The sequence below is a fragment of the Synchiropus splendidus genome, chromosome 2, assembly GCF_027744825.2.
Source record: "Synchiropus splendidus isolate RoL2022-P1 chromosome 2, RoL_Sspl_1.0, whole genome shotgun sequence".
Taxonomy (NCBI): Eukaryota; Metazoa; Chordata; class Actinopteri; order Syngnathiformes; family Callionymidae; genus Synchiropus; species Synchiropus splendidus.
In genome coordinates, this window is record NC_071335.1 from 8,205,786 (window position 1) to 8,226,152 (window position 20,367).

The 20,367-nt window shown below is 44.0% G+C and overlaps 1 protein-coding gene across 3 annotated transcripts; it reads right to left on the minus strand.

The window, feature by feature from the left end:
• Positions 1–683: 683 nt before the first annotated feature.
• LOC128754361 (docking protein 2-like) lies at positions 684–18,834 on the minus strand. 3 transcript variants are annotated; one of them, XM_053856924.1, is made up of 8 exons: positions 18,687–18,834; positions 10,865–10,940; positions 6,394–6,542; positions 5,668–5,778; positions 5,551–5,611; positions 3,074–3,237; positions 2,124–2,928; positions 684–1,936 (listed from the first exon to the last, which is right to left on the minus strand). In XM_053856924.1, coding segments are annotated over exons 1-8 (1,425 nt in total). In that variant the 5' UTR covers positions 18,744–18,834; the 3' UTR covers positions 684–1,934. The 3 variants fall into 3 exon arrangements, with proteins under 3 accessions (XP_053712899.1, XP_053712898.1, XP_053712900.1); XM_053856923.1 differs by having other exon boundaries at positions 684–2,928; XM_053856925.1 differs by having other exon boundaries at positions 684–2,928; positions 10,865–10,902; positions 18,687–18,768.
• Between the last annotated feature and the right edge of the window lie 1,533 nt (positions 18,835–20,367).

Here is a 20,367-nt window from a genome sequence, read left to right on the forward strand (position 1 = left end):
ATTCAGTTCATTTTCAACACATATTTACTTAATCTACAGTCAAAAATCCAAAGACAATCGAAAGGCATGTATTTCTACTTTTTGTTATTATAAAATGTATTACATTTTCCATTCCTAAAAGTGAATAATGCACAACGCTAAATTATCTGGTTTTAATTCACTGATACAGCAGTCACCTCAGCCGACATCAACCAGTTGCTCACAGTGGTCCAAATGAATGCTCAGGGACTTTCTGAGTCAAAATTACAAGGGAAATTGGTGGCGGATGCATGTGAGCTGTAGCACATACCTGCAGCAGAGATATGCATCAAACTAACATCATGACAAGCACAGGGCCGCGATCACAATGTAGCGCAGTCCACTCTGGGAGCAGCAACAGTTGTGCAGGACAAACCGCGTGAGCCAGAGCAGGTGTTGAAACGCATACCTATTTCTGAACATGAGAGAACCTGCAACCATTGGGAGATCTTTGTCATTTGATGGTCATTTGGTTCCAGGATTTTTCTTTTCTTGAAGGATACTTTGTTGCTCTTTGAGTGCTTTTCTAGTTCTGCATGGTTTTGTTGTCCAGCCAGCGGGTTCCATTGATCTCAGGGCATTGAGCAGGAGAGAACGGAAACACGAAGAACCACAGACGTTGTGGGATGCAATACATAGTTTATTCCAAATCAACATCAGCATCTAGTTGTCAATGGTCAGCGTCAAAGAAATCGAAGGGCAGATACATACCTCAAATCCATTACACCATCCAATACACAATAGGACCGAGGGCGTTCCTCGAATCCAACACACAATATTACACACGAACACTAGACCATATTAGTGTCCGATCATTGGAAACGTTATATGATTTCCCAGAATCCAGGATGCTTGGCTGGGCCATCATGACCTGACGTTACAAATGATAGATATCCATGTTTTCTTCCAAAGGAGACCAGGTGTGACGGACATGGAAACTTGGCTGAACATTCTGTTTATGCAAAAGTAACTATTATTGTTAAACTGACCAAGTCCAGCATGGGTGAACCACAGTTCATCATTCCATTGGTGTTAGGAAACAGATCATACTTTAGCTTAAGTGTTGCACAGGTTGGTAATGAAATGTATGAATTTATTCTCCAACAGTTTTAGCTGCAAAGCTGGCTGAGATCAAGCTTCCTGATACTAATGTCAAGTCCCCTCCAGTTTGTTTTATTTTTATTTCAGCTTTAACATGCAAAATTAAAAAGAACAAGATGCATAAAACGGTATTAAATTCATTAACAGAAAACAAGGAGAGTCTTTAGCTAGCAAGTCCATACATCAAGTAGATGATTCAGGACAAAGACAACTACTGCTGGTTTTCCAAACGATATACAAATACAAGTCATCTCTCTAACACCCAGTGGTCTGTAGTCTTCTAACTCAAGGGCCATGGCATCTTCACCCCACCAGACTGTCTGTCAGCTCCTTCTTAGAAATGTTTATCAAAATGTATTTTCTAGTGTCACAATGTGCTTGCAGTCATTCGGGAGCTTTTCCATGGGACTTTTCATACACCCCATACAGGCCAATAGACTCATGTTGCGCGTGTTCTCTATTGAGAGTATAGTAACTGCAGCAGATGTGGATAAAAATAATTAAATGAGAGCTTGTATAATGTAGGCGCTGAATGATATATGTGATCTGTAGCTAAAAGAGAGGGTGAGAGAGAAACTGAGGACAGGATTAGAAATCAGCGTGCCAGACTTGGTGGTTGGGGCATGTGGAAAGGAGAGACAGGAAACTTGTCAGATGAAGAATGTTAGAAATGGAATTACCAGGAAAAAAAAGTACAGTGAGTCAACTAAGGACATGCATGGATGTGGTATAGGAGGACGAGATCAGGACAGGGGTGGTCAGACGAGGATTGATAAGATACATGAAGTGGGAGGAAGCTTGGTTGCTGTGGAAACCTCTGATGGGAAATGACAAAAAAGCATACAAAAAGTAAGTCACTGAACAACAACAATTGGGATTATTGGTACCATAATCGTGTCTTTTACACTGCTTAATACATGGAGCAACATTTAGTTTTGATCCAGATTATTAGATAACCCCCAAATTTTCATATATCACATCATCAAGGATTTGATCCGACTCACATTTGGCTGCAGCACACACAGAGGGCCCATCATCGTTTGGTCTAGATTCTCCAGAAGTTGCGCTGGGTTTGCACACTCGAGCGTAGAGGTGAGAAAATGCATCTGGTTTTGTCTTTTTTGTGGCAGACTCCTTCACCTTCTCACTGTGGACCTCTGCATAAATGGGGTCTCCTTCTTGGATATTTTTCAGACATTGCCTCACATTTGTTGAGTCCAGAGGAGTAATTTTGTCAAATACCTCAGAGTAGACAGACTCCGCAGGACTCATGGGGACAGCGAGATTTGAGGAGTGCAAAGTGGGTACTGCTGTTATTCTGGAACCTGGCGGTTGAACAGGAAGAACACTGGCAGGATCAACATAGAGGGCTTCTGTGCCTTTGGGTGTGGGTTGGAGACACTCAAGTGGATCAGCATAAACTGCATCTGATGGCTCCGTAGCCACAACAGGGCTCTTCTGTGTGGGCACCTTGGGGAGGGGCATGAGGGTGATCGGTGCGGGCTGCACTGAGGAAGGACTGACCGAGTCAGTTTTATGCTCTGAAGCATCAGATAGCTTTACTGTAGTTCCAAGCTTGTTTTCCAGAAATGAAGTCAGACTAGTGTTTTCTGAAGTTCTGGGTAATGGTGAATGACCACGTCTGGTAGAGGCTGTCTGTGTTTCATCTTCCTTCTTTTGGGTTCCTGAAGACCTCTGTTTAATGGTGTTTTTCATTAAAGAGAAGATCTTAGCTGCCTCTGGGGTCTCAAAGTTGAAGGTTCCTGGACCGCTGTTACACCGACGACCTGCTTCAATGGTTAATGCAAGCTGCGGGGAAAGACATGAAAACATATTTGTTAAGTTCTTTCCAAATGATTGCGATACAGTCTCCATAATGCCAAGCTTATAACTGAAATCATTTCCAGCTCACATTATTTGTGTCAATTCATTAAGCTTTTCATTTGGACTCTACCTTGTCTTTTCCATATCTTCTCAGCCATTCATACGGCCACTCCCAAATGATGTTCTTCTGAAGGTCTTTCAGCAACAATTCCTTCTCCCCTACCTGCAACCAGTAAGACCCCTTCAGCTCACAATTCACCGCTGCTTCTGTCTGCTGCACCACCACCCGGAAATCTGGGGTTGAAACAAAGACCAACAATTGAATTTTCTCCAGTGTTTTGGGTCGATGAAGGAACAGTTCATATAGTGAGATATGGTCTGCACACAATCACACGGTCAAAACCTTACAACAAAATCAAAATTATGGGCTACAATCAAGGTATTGCAATCACATAAGTTAGTATTGAAGAGCCAAATAAAAAAATAATAATTCAACAATTGCGTGAAAATATGTAAAATATGATGTTTCAATAACGGACAAGATAAAATTAAATAAAATCTAAAAGGAAGAATTTTGTTGAGAAACATTAAGACAGAGAAAGACTAAAATTAGAAAAGTATTGTCTCGCATATACCTGCACTTCACAAGCACTTTAACTTGGATTGTAGGATTACTACCCCAAAGTTCATTCCGAACTAGTGCTACTGCTGAAAGAGATAACATTCCGAAAAACTAAGAACAACGTAGCACAAGATCGTAGTCACATCAGACAATGTGGACTCAGAGAGATGAGACAAGTAATTTTTTTCTGTTCTAAGCACATAGAACTGAAGTTACATTCAGGTTTCTCAGGTCCAGCATCCTGATTTATTCCGACGTCCAAATAATAATTGATTTCTTTTTCCTGGTATGACAAATCACTTTGAGTTTGTGCATTTCTGACTGGTCTCCTTTTGTTTTTGCTGTCTGTCTGTTCCCTGCACACTTTGTTTAATTCACCCTCCAGTATTGTTTTTTTTTTTTTTTTTTTTTTTTTTTGACTGACTTTGACTCCCTCTACTAGAGTGATTCAGTGCTGTTACGACTTCAGTTTATCCTTGAATTAAATCCTGTTTCCACCCTGCTGCATGTGTTGGGGAATATATTTAATTACAAAGATGTGCAACAGTTTAGTTTATAGTATGATCTGTTTCCTAATGCCAATGGAATGTTGAACTGTGGTCTACCCATGCTGGACTCAGTCAGCAACACAGGCATCTTCAATGCATCCATGGAGTCCTGTCATGTTCCAGCCCTCTTTAAATCCTCCATTATTATTCCTGTTCCAAGGAAAACTAGGATCATAGAACTGAATGACTACAGACTGGTGGCACTGATGTTTGTCATGAAGTCCTTTGAGCGTCTGGTTCTATACCACCTGAAATCCATCACTCCTCCCCCCTGGACTCAATGCAGTTTGCCTACAGAGCCAACATATCTGTGGACATGTGTCAGGATCCTGTTTGTGGAGTTCAGCTCTACTTTCAACATGATTCTCCCAGCTCTGCTTGAAGACAAGCTTCACCAGCAGAACGTGCCTGACTCCCTCTGCAGGTGGATTGCGGACTTCCTGACCAGCCAGAGAGAAAGGCTGGGGACGACTGTCTCCGACACTCGGACCCTCAACATCGGGTCTCCTTAGGGTTGTGTTCCTTCTCCGTGGCTCTTCTACCTGTACACCAAATGATGCACTTCCAGCTGATCAAGTTTGCGAAGGATGCCACCATCATTGGGCTCATCTCAGATGGGGAGATGAGTCAGCTTAGAGGAGGGAGGTGGACCGTCTGCTGTCCTGGTGCAACCACAACAACCTGGAGCTGAACGTCCAGAAGACAGTGGAGATGATCATGGACTTCAGGAGAGTCACAGCTCCTCCGTCCCCTCTCATGATGGCTGGTTCACCCATTTCCATTGCGGACTCCTTCTGCTTCCTGGGAACCACCATCACCAAGGACGTCAAATGGGAGCCGACCATCAGGTCCCTCATCAAGAAGGGAATGTTGCACAGAATGTTCTTCTTGCGGCAGCTACGAAAACTACGACTTCTGACAAAGATGCTGGTGGTGTTCTACACAGCTGTCATTGAGTCCATCCTCACTTTCTGTATCACTGTATGGTACAACAGTGCCACCTCCAGGGACAATAGCAGACTACAGAGCATTGTGCATTCTGATGAGAAGGTGATCGGTCGCAGAGTGCCACTGATGTGTAAAAAAATGAAATTTCCCATTTGTTCCAGGAAAACCTATAGTTTAGTTTTGAGTAAAATGCTGTCTGACACGGATCCATGGTTCACCTGCTATTATCATTCAGCATTTAAGTGTTGATTTTGTCATTGTTTTTGTAAGCCTGTCTGGGGTCTGCGCCTTGCTGTATCTCATCTTCTGTTTTGGATTTCTGCTTATCTTCCAACTATAATTTTAAATCATCAATTTTCATTTTTTTATGTATTATGTTAATTTTTTTTTTTAACCTACACATTCTATTAAGTCTACGGCACAACCAGCCATGACAAGATATGAAGAAAATCCTCACTAAGCATTTAAAGTGGGACAGCGGAAGATTACCTTCATCAGCTGAGGCGTAGATTTGGTTCTCCTCAATGACAATCTGATCAGCGGCACCTCTCTGAGGTAGACACACAGTCAGGATTCCTGTCACAAAATCTTCCACATAATACTTGCCTCCAAGTTGTGCTGTGACAGCTGCTTCACCCACTGCACACACTTGTCCTTTGGAGCGGAAAACACCATCGTTCTCTCTTTTGTCTCAACACAGAACGCACACATGTTGTCCTAAAAACATGCTTTCGTCAATATGGACCATTCACACAAACTGTCACTGTATGCATTGATAGTTACAAATGATAAATGTGGCTGTTTAGTGGTGCACTTCTCCAACTGCAACATCATATTCAGAGGTATTGCTGAATGAGGAACTGTTACATGAATTTAACATCAATGGTCAAAATTTAATTACATCATTTAATTACATCATTGCTTATTCTGGAGAGCAGCACTACACAAAATGTGTTTATTGTCTTCGTATTTTGTTATTCTGAAATTTTATCAGACAAAACACCTACGTAGCCTGAGATTACGTTTACACGGTAATGGCACTACTGAAAATGACTATTTTTTCAAAGTTAACAATTACAGTTAAAATAAGTAAATAAATAAATGCATACATTTTCAACAAGTCCTTTCTGTCTTCAGTTCTTTGCTCTTATTTCATTTTTTTTCAAAGTGCATTGATAAAAGCGCGCAGACTAGAAGTTATAAAGATTGTAGGCTGGGCTGCACCACCACTATTTATCTGAAAAAAATGCACACTTATCAGGGGAGTTAAAGAGCATTGCACATGAATATAACCTCCACCAGCTAGGAGAGCAAGAAAAAAGTAAATCTAACCATTGGACAAGCCTCTGCATTCCGAGGGAGTTTCACAACATTGAGTATGTCAGACAGTAGGATGACTTTCAGCTTCCTATCTGAAGTGGCCAGGTGATGCTTCCTTAAACCTCCTAGACGATCTGCTCCTGCACTCCAACCTGTAACACCTGAAACACAAATGCAACACCTTTCAGAGTTCAGAAAGCAATGACAAAATGACTGTTTGGGACAGTAATGGAGTTAAAGCAGCTGTAAACCGGATTTTGACCCAAATATATTTTCACGTTAGGTTTCATATTGAACAGCAATAAATCACAGAATCTGGCTGTGTAGTTCTTCATATGACAAGCATTAAGACCAGAGGTCCCCAACCACCAGGCCACGAACCGGTTCTGGTCTGTGGGTCATTTAGCAACCAAGCGTAGTTTTGATTAGACAAACAAGCTTTCGCCAAGATTGTGCCTTGTCATTGTCAGACCCATAAACTACAGACATTTTATTGAACTTTAAGAGCTCAAATGTGCTGTTTTCGTCCATGTGTGTTCCCACTTTTTCTCTGGTGTTCAGCTCAGCCACCTCATGTGCCAATTCAGTTATACTATGCTTGGAGGGTGACTCTTCATAGCGGTATAAAAGAGTCATTGTGCGATTCCGCTGTCCTTGTGTATTATTATTTATATGTCAATTATGTCATAGGTTATTTGTTCTTTTATCCACAATGTACCTTAAAAAGCTAGTCCGTCAGAATATTGTCTGACAATAAACCAGTCCTTGGAGCAAAAAGCTTGAGGGTCACTGCTCTAGTGCAAGAGTTTTCGCTTTCAGGTCAAAGAGTCAAAGTTGATCCGCAAACAGCTTGCTTACATGAATGGAAGCCAGATTACACGATTCACCATGTCAAGGGAACACACACAGAGCCAATGTTAATGTCAATGAAAGAAAAAACTGTTTCACCTCACCCAAGTGTTTGATTGCCACCAACAAAACAAACAAAAGATGTGAAACCAAAAAGAAGTTTGAAACATATTGACGCTGATATAACTGAATTACAAGCAAGTGTGGTGTTGTTCTGCCTATCCACATCAGTCACTTCATAGAATAAAATGTAATTAGCCTCCATTGTACTCATTAATTAAAGCAGCTTTTAATTGTGTGCGTGGTGTTTTTAGTACAACTGACTAGCAACATCGCTGTACAGTACTCTGATACTTCCACACCTACTCTATGGCGGAGGAGGATGTGTGGAGGGAGAACGTACGGATGTATGAATAAACTCTTAACAAAAACATGAATAATGAAATTATATGACAGAGTCAAGGGACAAACACAGCTGCTACTGAAGACTTTTCTAAACTTACTCCTGATGAGGAGCAGAGGAGAAGAGGGAACTTCTACTAACTTCTACCAAATATTTCCTGCAAATAAATGTAAGTGACGTTAATGTAATACAGTATGTCATTACTGTCTGCAGATTTGAGTTCACTGAAGAAATAATTCCGTTCTATGAATACGTGCTCTGCACTCTAACAGGCTTCACTATTGGTTTAACCACTCCGAGGCTCCGCCTTGTGCCTGAGAATTGATTGGCTTCACTCTCCCAGGTTGGCTCCACCTGCCCAATAAATCCCCCTGTTCAGCATTGTTACGCCTCTGAACAAGGTTGAATAAGCCTTCAAGCCAGCTGGAGGATCAGCTCCTGTGGTCTCTTATGCTGCAGAGATGGCTGCACAGATGCAATGCGCCAAGTGCTGTGTGGTCACCGCCCTCCCAGGCGACTGACCACCAAAACACACGAATAGTCTACCTCACCAGCCAGAGCAGGTGCAAATGAGCCACCTGCGCATCCTGATGTGGAGGCGAGGAAAAAGCTCTCAAAGAGATTACTCGTGACCTAAAAGACAGGATATCAGACGGGTTCGGACGGAGCGTGACAGAATCTCCATCATCCCCAAACGACAAACATGCCAGGTTGATTGACAAAGCCGCCAAGTCCCCAACTCTTTTGGCATACACCAAGGCCAAAAGAAGTGCCGTCTTATATGACAGCATGTCAATGCGAGTCGAGTCCAAAGGCTCAAAAGATGACCCACACAGTCCTTCCAGGACCACTTGCAGACTCCAGCGCAGAACCACAGCCCTCGCGACTGGTCTGATGCTGCAAGCTCCATGTAAAAAATGTTTCACAACAGGGTGAGTCCTGGCTGAAAATCTACCAAAATCCTCGTGGCCCACAGTGATAGTAGCCGCAAACACTCCGAGTGTAGACGCTGAACCCCAGACAAGGGACAAGACACTGCAACCAGTCCTTTGTCTCTGCACCAGTTGTCAAAGACTCACCATCTCAAATCACGAGCACTGGTCCCTTATTCGCTGCAGCAGCGAGATCATTAGACGCAACGGGGGAAAAGCGCATAGGAGCCCCCTTGGCCAGCAAGGATGTGCCAGAGCATCCACCCCCAGTCCGACGCCCTCAAGGAGAACCAGAGGGCAAGCTTTGCATTCGCTTCTATAGCGAACAGCAACCGGTTCCAAGCTGTTATAATTCGAGGAGACAGCTGCGACTCCTCCACCAGGGCGCCCCCTCTGGACATCCTGTCTGCTCCCACATTGAGGGAACCCGGGACGTGACATGCTCTCAATGACAGCAGGTGACTGTCCGCCCAAAATAGGATGGAGGCTGTCACCTTGTGGAGAGCGCGTGACACTCCCCTGTCTGTACAGGTACGCTACAGCTGACGAGTTGTCCGACCTGATCATGACATGATTCCCTCTGATGAGAGGAGCAAAGTGGCGGAGTACTAGGTCCACTGCCATCAACTCCAAAACATTTATATGACGTGGCGGGCCTGACCAGACCACACCCACACTGTTTCCGTCCAGGGTGCCAATCAGACACATCTGATTGGCACCCGAGAGTCCCAGAATACCAGATCCCGACGTGCCTTCCCGGACAGCACCAGTCGGCAATTCTTGTCCTTTACTGGATCCAGCTTCAAGCGGCTGAACCACCTCTGCATCCTTCTCATATTCAGTAGACCCAATTTCATTACTGGATGCGCTGCTGACATGAGCCCCAGCAGTGACATGACATCGCCGGCTCTCAATCGAGGGGTGTCTCTGACATTCGATATCTGATCAAGCAATCTTGCAATGCGCTAGATCCCCAGATACTGGATCTGCATGCTGGGCTTATTCCCCAACCCCGACAAGCCAAGCCACATATTCCGTGCTGACATATGTGACAGCGCACGCCCCCGACCGCCATATTTAATGAAGGCCTGCGACAGGAGAGAATAGAAGAAGCGGAAGAAGCTGTCACTTGGATCGCGCAGTGCTCGTCTGGCAGAACCTGCTTCCCCGTTACCCAAAGGGAAGTAGTCGGCGCCAGACACAGAGCCAGCGAGTTGCCTTATGGAGGAAGATCCTTCCTCCAATCGACTCCCTCCACCTTAGCAGGACCTTAGTCTTGATGTTAACGCCATTTTGGGGCACGTGGTTGAAGGCCTCCTCTTCGGCCTTGTCTTAATCTCGTGCACTGAGCAAGATATGTCGTCCTCTTCGGGGGGTTGGAAGTTCTGCAAAGGGGCCAGTCCCAAACGCTCTAACGGCAACGCAAAGCACTTCGGCATATTATCCAGCGGAAGCGTTTCAACGGAGGATCGGCCTTGTCCTCATCCTCACCCCCACTCGCCTCGTCCTCTCGGATAAGCCCCTGAGCTGGCCCGGAGACATCAGCAAAAGAAGCTTGGGGTCTTTTTCCACGAAGACCTGGCGATCATTGCATTCGTCGTATGTATCCCAGGGCTTCATCTTGGGCTACATGCCGTTGCTTTTGCCCTTGGGCTCAGGTTCCAACGGCTGGGCCTGATCGACCAGGCCGCCGAACCAAGAGCGGAGCGCCTCCCACTTTCGCTTCTTCTTCTTCCACGGGGAGGTTGACACACGCAGCACACGAGTTAAACTCCAAAACATGCTGCGCCCCCAAACAACTGAAGTAGCTGTCGTGGGTGTCTCTCTCCTCCAAAAAAGCTTGGCATGTTACACAAGTAGCTTCCATAGCACCTGATGGTGATAATCCAACACGAAATATAAACAATTCAACAGAGTGACAAAAGGAGACAAATGGTGCCGAACAGGGGGATTTATTGGGAGAGGTGGAGCCTATCTGGGCGGAGAGTTATGCCAATCAATTCTCAGGCACGAGGCGGATCCTCGGAGTGGTTAAACCAATAGCAAAGCCAATATGAGGGCAGAGCATGTATGACATAGAATCGACTACGATTTCACTGACAACCTTTAAAGTCTGTCTTGATCTGTCCCATGGATAGAAAAATGATGATGGGCCATGGCACTCATTCACTCCTCTAAATTCTCATAATAACAGCATGTTTGAATTGCATGCAATTCTTACTGCTTGTTTAGTATGAACAACGACCATGAAAATTAAGGAGTCTAATCTTGAAAAACAATATAAATGGGTGGGCACTACCTCCCATGTCCTGGATCTCCAACCGGCCTGCTCCACTGCTGCTAGAAAATAGAGACAAGGAGATTGGTTTCCATTTCTGAGGAAACAGAGAAACGCATTAATGTCAACTGATTAAATACAAGCAATACAGATTCATCATGAGGCAACACAAAAAATGGACTTAAACATAATAGAATAACTTCATCACCGTCATCATCATCATCAGACATTCATTCAATCAAAAGTCCTACCAAAAAAAAAAAAAAAAATGAAGAAACAATGAAGAACAGACTTGACTCAGGCCCTACTTGTTGGCAGAGGCAGATCTGTAATATCAAGCATTAATGCTGTTCAGATCAACCACTGATTCTAGGTACGGCAGAACCACCAGGTCCTACCCCGCCCCCGATCCAACCCCGCTCCCAGGTTCAACCCCACAAAGCAGCTCCACTTCGTCTTCTGAGGGTAATTGCCCCGCTACTGCACTTCATCAAATTGGCAATTATTCCATTTGACCCCACTTCAAGTTTGAGTGGAGAGGATTGTTTAGACAGGACATCAGTCTGTGGAAAGTGATGTGAGTCTGGGAAATTTTCACATTAACACATTAGGTGTAGATGTTATTCACATTTTTCTGTGAGAGCAGCAGGAATATTACACTGTAGTTCATGATCACAGTTATAATTGTACTTTTAACACAAGGACCAACCGTTTTTATTAGAGCCACCTGTGTGTCTGTCTTGTGCCCATACATTTTTATTATTCATAATCGATTGCCGTGAACGTCAATGACGTACTTCCCTTTGCACATTCACAAGAAATACAACGTGATGTTTGTCCACAAGCTTTGCTCAGTTATATTTATTTTATTTACTACAACAACATCAGCATTTAACCAGTGCTTTACATGAACTCATAACACAACATATCACTCTGCCCCCAATGGTGTGGCTGAATATGAATCTGTCTCATTCAACAGGTGCTATATAGTATAGTTGCTGGTCTGTCTAAATGCACTACTTATCTCATGGTCTGGCCATTCTCACATGACCGAATGGTGAACAAACAGCTCCACTCAGCTTCTGATGGAAATTGTAAACTACTCTGTAGTTACGCTCTCTGTGCTCTCTGCTCTCAGTGAGATTGAAACTGGAGGCAGGGTTGTACCTAAGGGGTGGGTTTGGATCTGGTGGGACACCACCCATTGGTTCTGCAGCGAGGACCACTTGAAATATTGTGAGTGGTGATGCAAGCTTCAAAGCGCTTGATGACAACGATTAGGAATTGTGCATTTATTATACAATATTAATATTGTTGGAATTGCTTGTATAAAGAAGTTATTTACAGATGGAGGAATGCTGAGTGAAGAGTGTGTGGTTGAGTGTGCGTAAGAAGGTGAAGTTGCAGGTACAGCAAAATGGCGGGAGTGAAGCAGACACTGGAGGCCTGAGCAGACACTAACTTGTTGGCGGGTCCAAGGTCAGACGGACGCGCGGAGATACATGGGAGGTGTATTTCCAGCACAACCAATGTAGTAATCAACACATTACACATTCCCTCACCCACGATTTCGGTTTTCCTTCATTAGGAGGATCTCAATTGGTCATTTGGTTTTACTCCTCTCTTTGAAACCCTGGTGCCTGAGTTCGTGTTTTATTCCTTCCTCTGTTTCCGCGTGTTTCCTGGTTTGTTCTATGATTTACTATTTCTGTTCATTGTGTATTTGTCTCTCTGTTTGCAGATTTAAGTTTGTTTGACTCTCCCGGTTCGGTGACGCTTTCTGTTTGGACTCTTATTCGTGGCTAGACTTCTCCCGGTTTGATGACGCTGTAATTCTGGACAATTTAGACTTCACTTTGTTTCTCCCGGTTCGGTGACTCTTTCTGTTCTGGTTTTGTTTAATGATTAAAAATTGTACCTTGCTCTACTCCTTGCCTCCTGTAAGTTTTCTCATCACTGCACTTGGGTCCCACTCTGTCTTGACTCATAACAGTTCGATCTGGCCAACAAAACATGGACCCAGCACAGATGGACTTACAGGAGGTCTTAGCCACTCAGGCCACCAGGGTGAGTAACTTAGAGACTGTTACTCAGACTATTTTTAAGATGTTGTAGTCGCTTTCTGAAGCAGTTGAACGTGTTTTCTCCCACTCTGATCTGCCCAGTGCTCCGCTTGCGTCCTCTGCTGTTCCTCAGGTTGCGGAGAAAATTCTGTCTGTTCCTCGGTACCACCTGCCGGTCAAGTCTCTGCTTTACACCCGTTTATAATCGAAGAGCCAGAGGATCCCATGCAGGTGGGAGGAACACGTCTCTCACCTGAGAAGCGTCGGTTCCGGTTAGATCATGGGTTGTGTTTATATTGTGGTGCTACTGTTTTTTTTTTTTTTAAGCACCTGCCTGGTACGTCCTATGGGAATAATATTATATTACAAAATAAATATATTAATCAAGCTATATTATTAAATTAAATTATTGTATAATGTTTTGTTAAATAATAAAAAGATTGAGTTCAACAGATGCGGAGAATAAGTGAATGGCATCTGACATGAGGCTTGATGAAGGAACCTTTTGGAGACCATCTGTGGCATCGTAAACCCAATGACCAGATGGAGAATGGATGAGATGACAGAAGCAAGCCAATCAGATGAATGGATCGGGTTGTCAGCTACCACCTATCATAGGCAACATTTTGGAGGATTCATCAACATTGCTCCAGACTGAGTGGAGTCTATACCACACGTGGAATTTGACCCATGACGACCAGGACCATAAGAAGACCAAGACCAATTAGTGGAGACTACACCCCAAGATGGACTGAAAGCTTATAAAAGAGAGACAAAAAGGGATCAGACTTTGTCACACTATTCTACCTGAGCTGAGGCTAAGGCAGAGATAGTTGATGACCCAGGGCCCTGTGAAGGTGACTAGACTCCTCTGTCAGGCAATAAATTCTTTTTGATTTTAACTTGTGGGTTTTTGGTAGTCATTCTCACGAGTAAACGAACACACGGAAGATACATTAAAGGTGTATTTCCCTACAGTCCCAAGATGCCTCCTTCTCCCCCTGGCACCCACGTTAAATACACCTCTCTCTCTCAGCGTGAGAGACAACCGTGCGTTTCCTCAGGTCACTCGCCAGAGACCGAGACACCCATGCTTGTGGGAAGAACTTGTCTGTCACCTGAGGCACATCAATATCGGTTAGCTCACAGGTTATGTTTATACTGTGGTGTGGCTGGTCATGTTCTTGGCACCTGTCCTACTTGTCCCAAGAGCCCTCGTTCTTTTCCCATGACTCGTACCAAGGTTGGACTCACCTCACTCTCTCTGGGCGATGGACAGCAGCACACCTGATCAGGTCACTCAGCGGACTGCACCACTCAGACTCAACAGTTAGTTCCAGCCAGTTTATCGAGATGTTCTCCTGCTTGTCATCCAAGCCGGACCCGCCAAGATTCTGTCCCATGCCTCAGAACCCCGATTTCCAGTCCAAGCCATCGCTCCCGAGATTGTCTTCAAAGCCAGCGTCACCCCAGAACCCTATCGTGTCATCCAAGCCGCTGCAGCCAAGCTCCCCCTCCAAGCTCTCTCAGCCCCTCCAACGAGCCTCCTCCTCCCCTGGTCTTCGACGACCATCCATCCAGGTGCGAAGGATATTGAAGATCAGACGACACGGTCGTGAGTTCCACCATCAGAATCCCAGTAGACTGGGTAAGACACCTGGAGGTGTTCTTTAAAAAGGGGCGGGGGGTACTGTCATGATCCGCTTTTATTTTGTTCCCTGGACTCCTGTTTCTCCTGTCTTCCTGTTTGTGTGGCACACAGTTGGAGCCAGTCATCCCAATTACCTGCGTATAAGAACACCTGAACTCCAGCAACGTGTGCCAGATCGACTCCTTGATTTCTGTGGTAAAGTGGCTCTCTGCGCTCTAGTTTTTGGTCTTTTTTTTTTTTTTACTCTCTTTGAAACCCTGGTGCCTGAGTTCGTGTTTTATTCCTTCCTCTGTTTCCTGGTTTGTTCTATGATTTACTATTTCTGTTCATAGTGTTTTTCTCTCTGTTTGCAGATTTAAGTTTGATTGTTTCTCCCGGTTCGGTGACTCTTTCTGTTCTGGTTTTGTTTAATGATTAAAAATTGTACCTTGCTCCACTCCTTGCCTCCTGTAAGTTTTCTCATCACTGCACTTTGGTCCCTCTCTGTGTCTTGACTCATAACACGTCATGCCCAACGTTGGGATGGCTGCTCAAGGTATTGCTTTTGTAGGGCTAAATGAGTTGCCTCCTGGTGTCAGACTTCAACATACAAAGGTGCCCAAACCTAGATGGTCAATATTCTCATGTATGTTGTCTCATGCATATTCTCACAGCTTCCATGGCCTCTTTTTTGCAGTCTCTTCTTGACAGAGGGTGGGTGCCATCGGTGTTGGTGTTTTTTTTTCAGTCCTTTCAGCCTTCCACAACGGCATTGAGTGGAAAACAATAGGGTATCACCCATTGGTTGTTTTCTGTGTGGATCTCGTGGAAGCCATATTGGGACCTGCAGCAAGTGTTGGGGGCACTTTCAAAACTTATTATTGATCCTGTAGACTAGACATACATAGATTTCTTCATAGGTCACTGGTCTTTTGTGCATGCAGTCTGTGAAAGGGTTAACGTGTTAGTCACTGGTCGCTGTTTCCGAGTTTGCAGCAGGTCAGTTTGGCTAGGACGCCCCGTTAACCAGAGAGAGCTGGGTGCATTTAACCCTCAGTCAATAGAGGCAACCACTCGGGCAAGTCTTGAAGGTTTTGTCACTGCCCATCTGCGTCCATTACATTAGATTAGACTGCCTCTATTCTTCCCACATAGATGACAGCCTGAACAATGATTTTTCTATTCTCAGAAGCACATTGAGATGTAGATAACCCCTGGAGATACAGCACACTCATCTGCCAGCCTTCGCCAGTTGTTACCAATAGCTAAGGCCGGTCAGAGGACAAAACCACACTGTCTTAGGAACCTTGGATTACATTTTGTAACCCGTCTGTTAAGAGTGTCGCATTCTCAACTACGCTGCCTGGCAGGCATGCTCCTGTGGTTGAATCAATGAATAGCAGCAGGTGAGGAGAGCTCCTTTATAGCTGAGGGGCGGTGCAAGTTAGGTGGCAAGTTGATTGCTTTTTCTTAACACGTTGGCAACAGCGTTACCAACAGTGAAGCCCTGTCACTTAAGATTAAAGTGCAAGTGAGGGATTTTTGACATTTTATTAGTATGTTTTGTAAAGCAAAAAGTCAACATATGTAATATTTTGAAGCATACCTGAATAACAAAGAATTTTATTCATTTTGAAAATATTCGCTGCAGAATGAGGAAGCATCCCTGTCATCCAAATCTCCCTTTCACCGTCCGGTCAAACATCTGCTCGCTCCGTCACAAAACAGACCAGTTACATGCCGGGTGCCGATTGGAAAGAGCTTTCAGAAATCTGCATAATCGCTCTATCTGAGACCTAGCTTGACGAGTCAACCTGGACAACTTCACCATCATCAAGTCTGACGGGACAATGTAGTGGAATGTATGCGCTGTATGTACCATGTGAGTGCACTGTTCTATTGAGTATGATTGAGTCATTATTGGAGGTGCACGAAGAAGTCAATAAAAGGAGTTATGACTTAACAACTGGTGAAAGCTGGGGGGTCCGGGAAAGTTCGCTCCACATGCAGAACCTGGTCCATGAGCACATGCTGTGCTTTGTGAACATCCGCGCTTGGTGGGACGTCCACGGCAGCCAGAAAGAATGAAGCGAAGTGGTAGTTCACTACAGGCTGTTGTCATTAACCTGACCGAGTCCAACATGAGATATAACGAAATATTCTCAGATAACTGAAGATAAACCTCTCTTGAGTAGGTTTTGGCTGTGCTTTTTCACTTCCTGATACAAATGGCATGGAATAGAGTTATACTTCAAAACGCATGACAGCCCCTCTGGCTTTACAATCCCAGTATCCACCTTCAGCTGGGAATTTGCCAGAGTGGCCAAAATGTACCGATTGTTTGGAGAACCTAATAGGAAGACCGTTCCAGGAGATAAGGTGATGAACCCAAGTCTGACCTCGCAGGCCTGACCTGTGGCCTGTTTTTACATGTGATTCTGAAAGTTGAAGTGAGTGGTTCATTGTCATATTGTGATAACTCTCCCTTGTGTGTTATCATGGTCACGTTTAGTCTCGTTTGAAATCTTAAATTGAGATGGGAAAGTTTTGACATATTGTGAGCAAATCTGTACCTCAGAGAATGTTCTACTGTCGAATACAATTCTGGTTAGTTTGATTACAACCCTCAAGCCCATTTTTGTTTAGCTGCCCCTTGATTGGTTAAACTGTGTGAGCTTGTTTGGTTGGAACAAAAACCTGCACCACCCCGGCCCTTTGAGGACCGGATTGCGCACCTCTGAGCTACATCAAAGCATGTACTGTATTAATCATAATGACCAATTATTTGCTAAACTACAAGAAGTCAGTCTCATGTCACCAGGGCTTTAAAAAAATATTCAGATTTGATTGTCAGTTTTTGTGGAAAAAAAAAAAATTGAGTGGTGGAACAATCGCTGTCAAAGGTCACGGATGTTTTTTTTTTGTTTTTTTTTTGTAATACAAGACAGTCATTACAAGCCAAAGTGACTATTCCAATGAAAAAAACTAACATCTTACATGTATCTTATGACAGTCTGAAATAACAATTCTTGAGCAAACAGATGACTGACTTTAAAATATATATATATATACTAATAAAAATATGCTTAGCTAATGTATTTTAGTTTCTATACTTGCATAAAACTGGAAATGTATTAGTCATAGTCATATCATAGCTTTGACACTTGATGACACCAGGTTAGTACACAAAATACTCCTTGATTTGAAGTTACCAAAAGCTGAGAGTCATATAATCAAAGCTCATTCAAATATTCAAATGTTTATGGACTAGTTTACATACAGTATAGTTACAACGGCTTGTACTCCCACCAATAGAATTTATGCACACAATTTTCATATATTTAAAACAAAGTATAAACAGATATACATTACTAATAATGACTTCATTTATTGAGCTGCAGATATAAATGGGTTAGAATGTGAGGGCTAAGATCTACGTAGATATCTTTGTCTTGTTTTTCTGATCATGCTGTGTCAAGAGGGAAATAATATCGAGTAACTACAGTTGCATGGTCTTAAAGTGGTGTGTGTTGCCATTTACTGCCATCTTAAATGTAATAATACACACATATGCGTGGCAGGATCATAACCATGGTGTTGATAATTGGTATTTGATTTAATTGATAACTGAGAAATTGGCGAGCGTCATAGAGCAGTCCCAGAAAACTGAAGATAACTCTGAAACTGTGGCAGGAATGTGAGACTACTTCCAGAGCCAACCACAGAACTGTTTAAAACAACACAATTAAACAAAGATCCTCTTGCCTTTTTTCTCCTGAACATATTTTTTGTCTATTCTTTTTCCTCTTGTTCTTTTCAACATAGAGTTGAAAAAAGAGCAGTTGTGTGCATGTGTGTGTGAGACAGAGAGAGACAGCATTGGAAGTCCAAGTGTGTAATTGTCTCTGGAATGAGATCTGTTCCAACTTGTTGGCTTCGAGTCTCAGCATTTTCTGTGTATGTTTTTTCCCTTGTAACCAAAAACATGTTTCCTGGATTATGAAACAATAAGCGAAACTAAAGCCCTGCAGCTTCATGATGTTCTAAATATCACAAAATGTTCAATAGTAAGCCAGAGTTAATACTGAATTCATAATCAGCACTTAAACAAGGCTAACTGTCAATGACAAGAAAGAGGAAAAACACTCACATTCTTATCTTTGTGGGATTGCAGGTAAACTTTCCCAGTTGTGGCGTGAATATCCATAACAGAAGCTGTGGTCACGTCTCACCTTTGGGCTTGGAGTGCTCTTTTGTCAGGCAGGTCGGTTTCTACTCAGTTATCTGTTTAAGGGCGTGTTCACCTTTGTACATGCTTGAAGTGTGAGTCCCACATGATACGCTGTCAAGCACACACCCATAAGTATACGTGCACAGGCACAAATGTAGAATTACATTGATTTATAAATGATAGTAAAATGAGTAGACATTTGAAAGATATTTGAATTTAGATTTTTGGATTTTTTCTTTTGTTTAATAATTTTACAATCACACTTCAACTATCTTATCATATATTTTAGATATGATCACAAAGAGTTTCAGGGCAGGGTCACTCATGGAAAGTGTGTCAGTAATTTTGGATCACTTTGAGCTTAAAAGGTGTCTGCGCGCCACTTTGGATTTAAAAAAATGAATAAATGAACAAATAAGAAAGGTTGACCAAGCGCATAATGAACTACAAGTGAACAAATGCTGTTGCATGGTTTCAATTTAGCTGTAAGGGAAACATCCATCCATCCATCATCACTTATCTGCAGCCGGGTGGCAGGGGCAGCATATTCAAAAGGTTGCTCCAAACACACTTCTCCCAGGCAACATCCTGCAGCACTGACTGGGGGATCCCGAGACCCCTCGTTCTCCTCCCAGCTGGCCATGCCTGAAACACCTTCAAAGGGAGGCGCCCAGGGGGCATCCTCATGAGATGCCCAGATCACCTCAACTGGTCACTTTAAACACGGAGTCTCTCCTGAGTGACAGAGCTCCTGACCTTATCTCTAACTGAGATGCCCGTCACCTGTCAGAGAAAACTAATTTCAGCTTTCATCTGGGATCTCGCCCTTTCATCAAGTTCATATCCAGAAGTGAAGGTCGGGATGAAGATTGATCGGTCAATAGAGAGCTTTGCCTTTGGCTCAGCTCTCTCTTACACACAACAGTGTGGACTGGAGACAAGATTTCAAACCAGTCAACTTGAGGCAGGAATTCATTCCCCACCCAGAGAGAAGGGAAACATTCTGTTGATAATTGTTTATAAATCACCTTCTTCTGCCGCTTATCCGGGGTCGGGTCGCGGAGGCAGCATTCGGAGCAGGGAAGCCCAAACTTCCCGGTCCGCACAAACCTCCTCCAGCTCCTCCCGGGGGATCCCGAGGCGTTCCCAGGCCAGACCGGAGACATAATCTCTCCAGCGAGTCCTGGGTCTTCCCCGGGGTCTCCTCCCGGTAGGACATGCCCGGAACACCTCCCCAGGGAGGCGTCCAGGGGGCATCCGGATCAGATGCCCGAGCCACCTCAGCTGGTTCCTCTCGATGTGGAGGAGCAGCGGCTCCACCCCGAGCTCCTCCCGGATGACCGAACTCCTCACCCTATCTCTAAGGGTGCGCCCAGCCACCCTGCGGAGGAAACTCATCTCAGCCGCTTGTATCCGCGATCTCATCCTTTCGGTCACTACCCAAAGCTCGTGACCATTGTTTATAAATGTATTTCAAAATGTATTGAATTGCTTCTTTATTAATGCTCGCTGAGTGGCAGCAGGCCTGGACTGGTGGTGTTTGGAACCGAGCAGAGAAGAACCTAAGCATGTTAATTCTGATCACACGTCTGTCAGCACA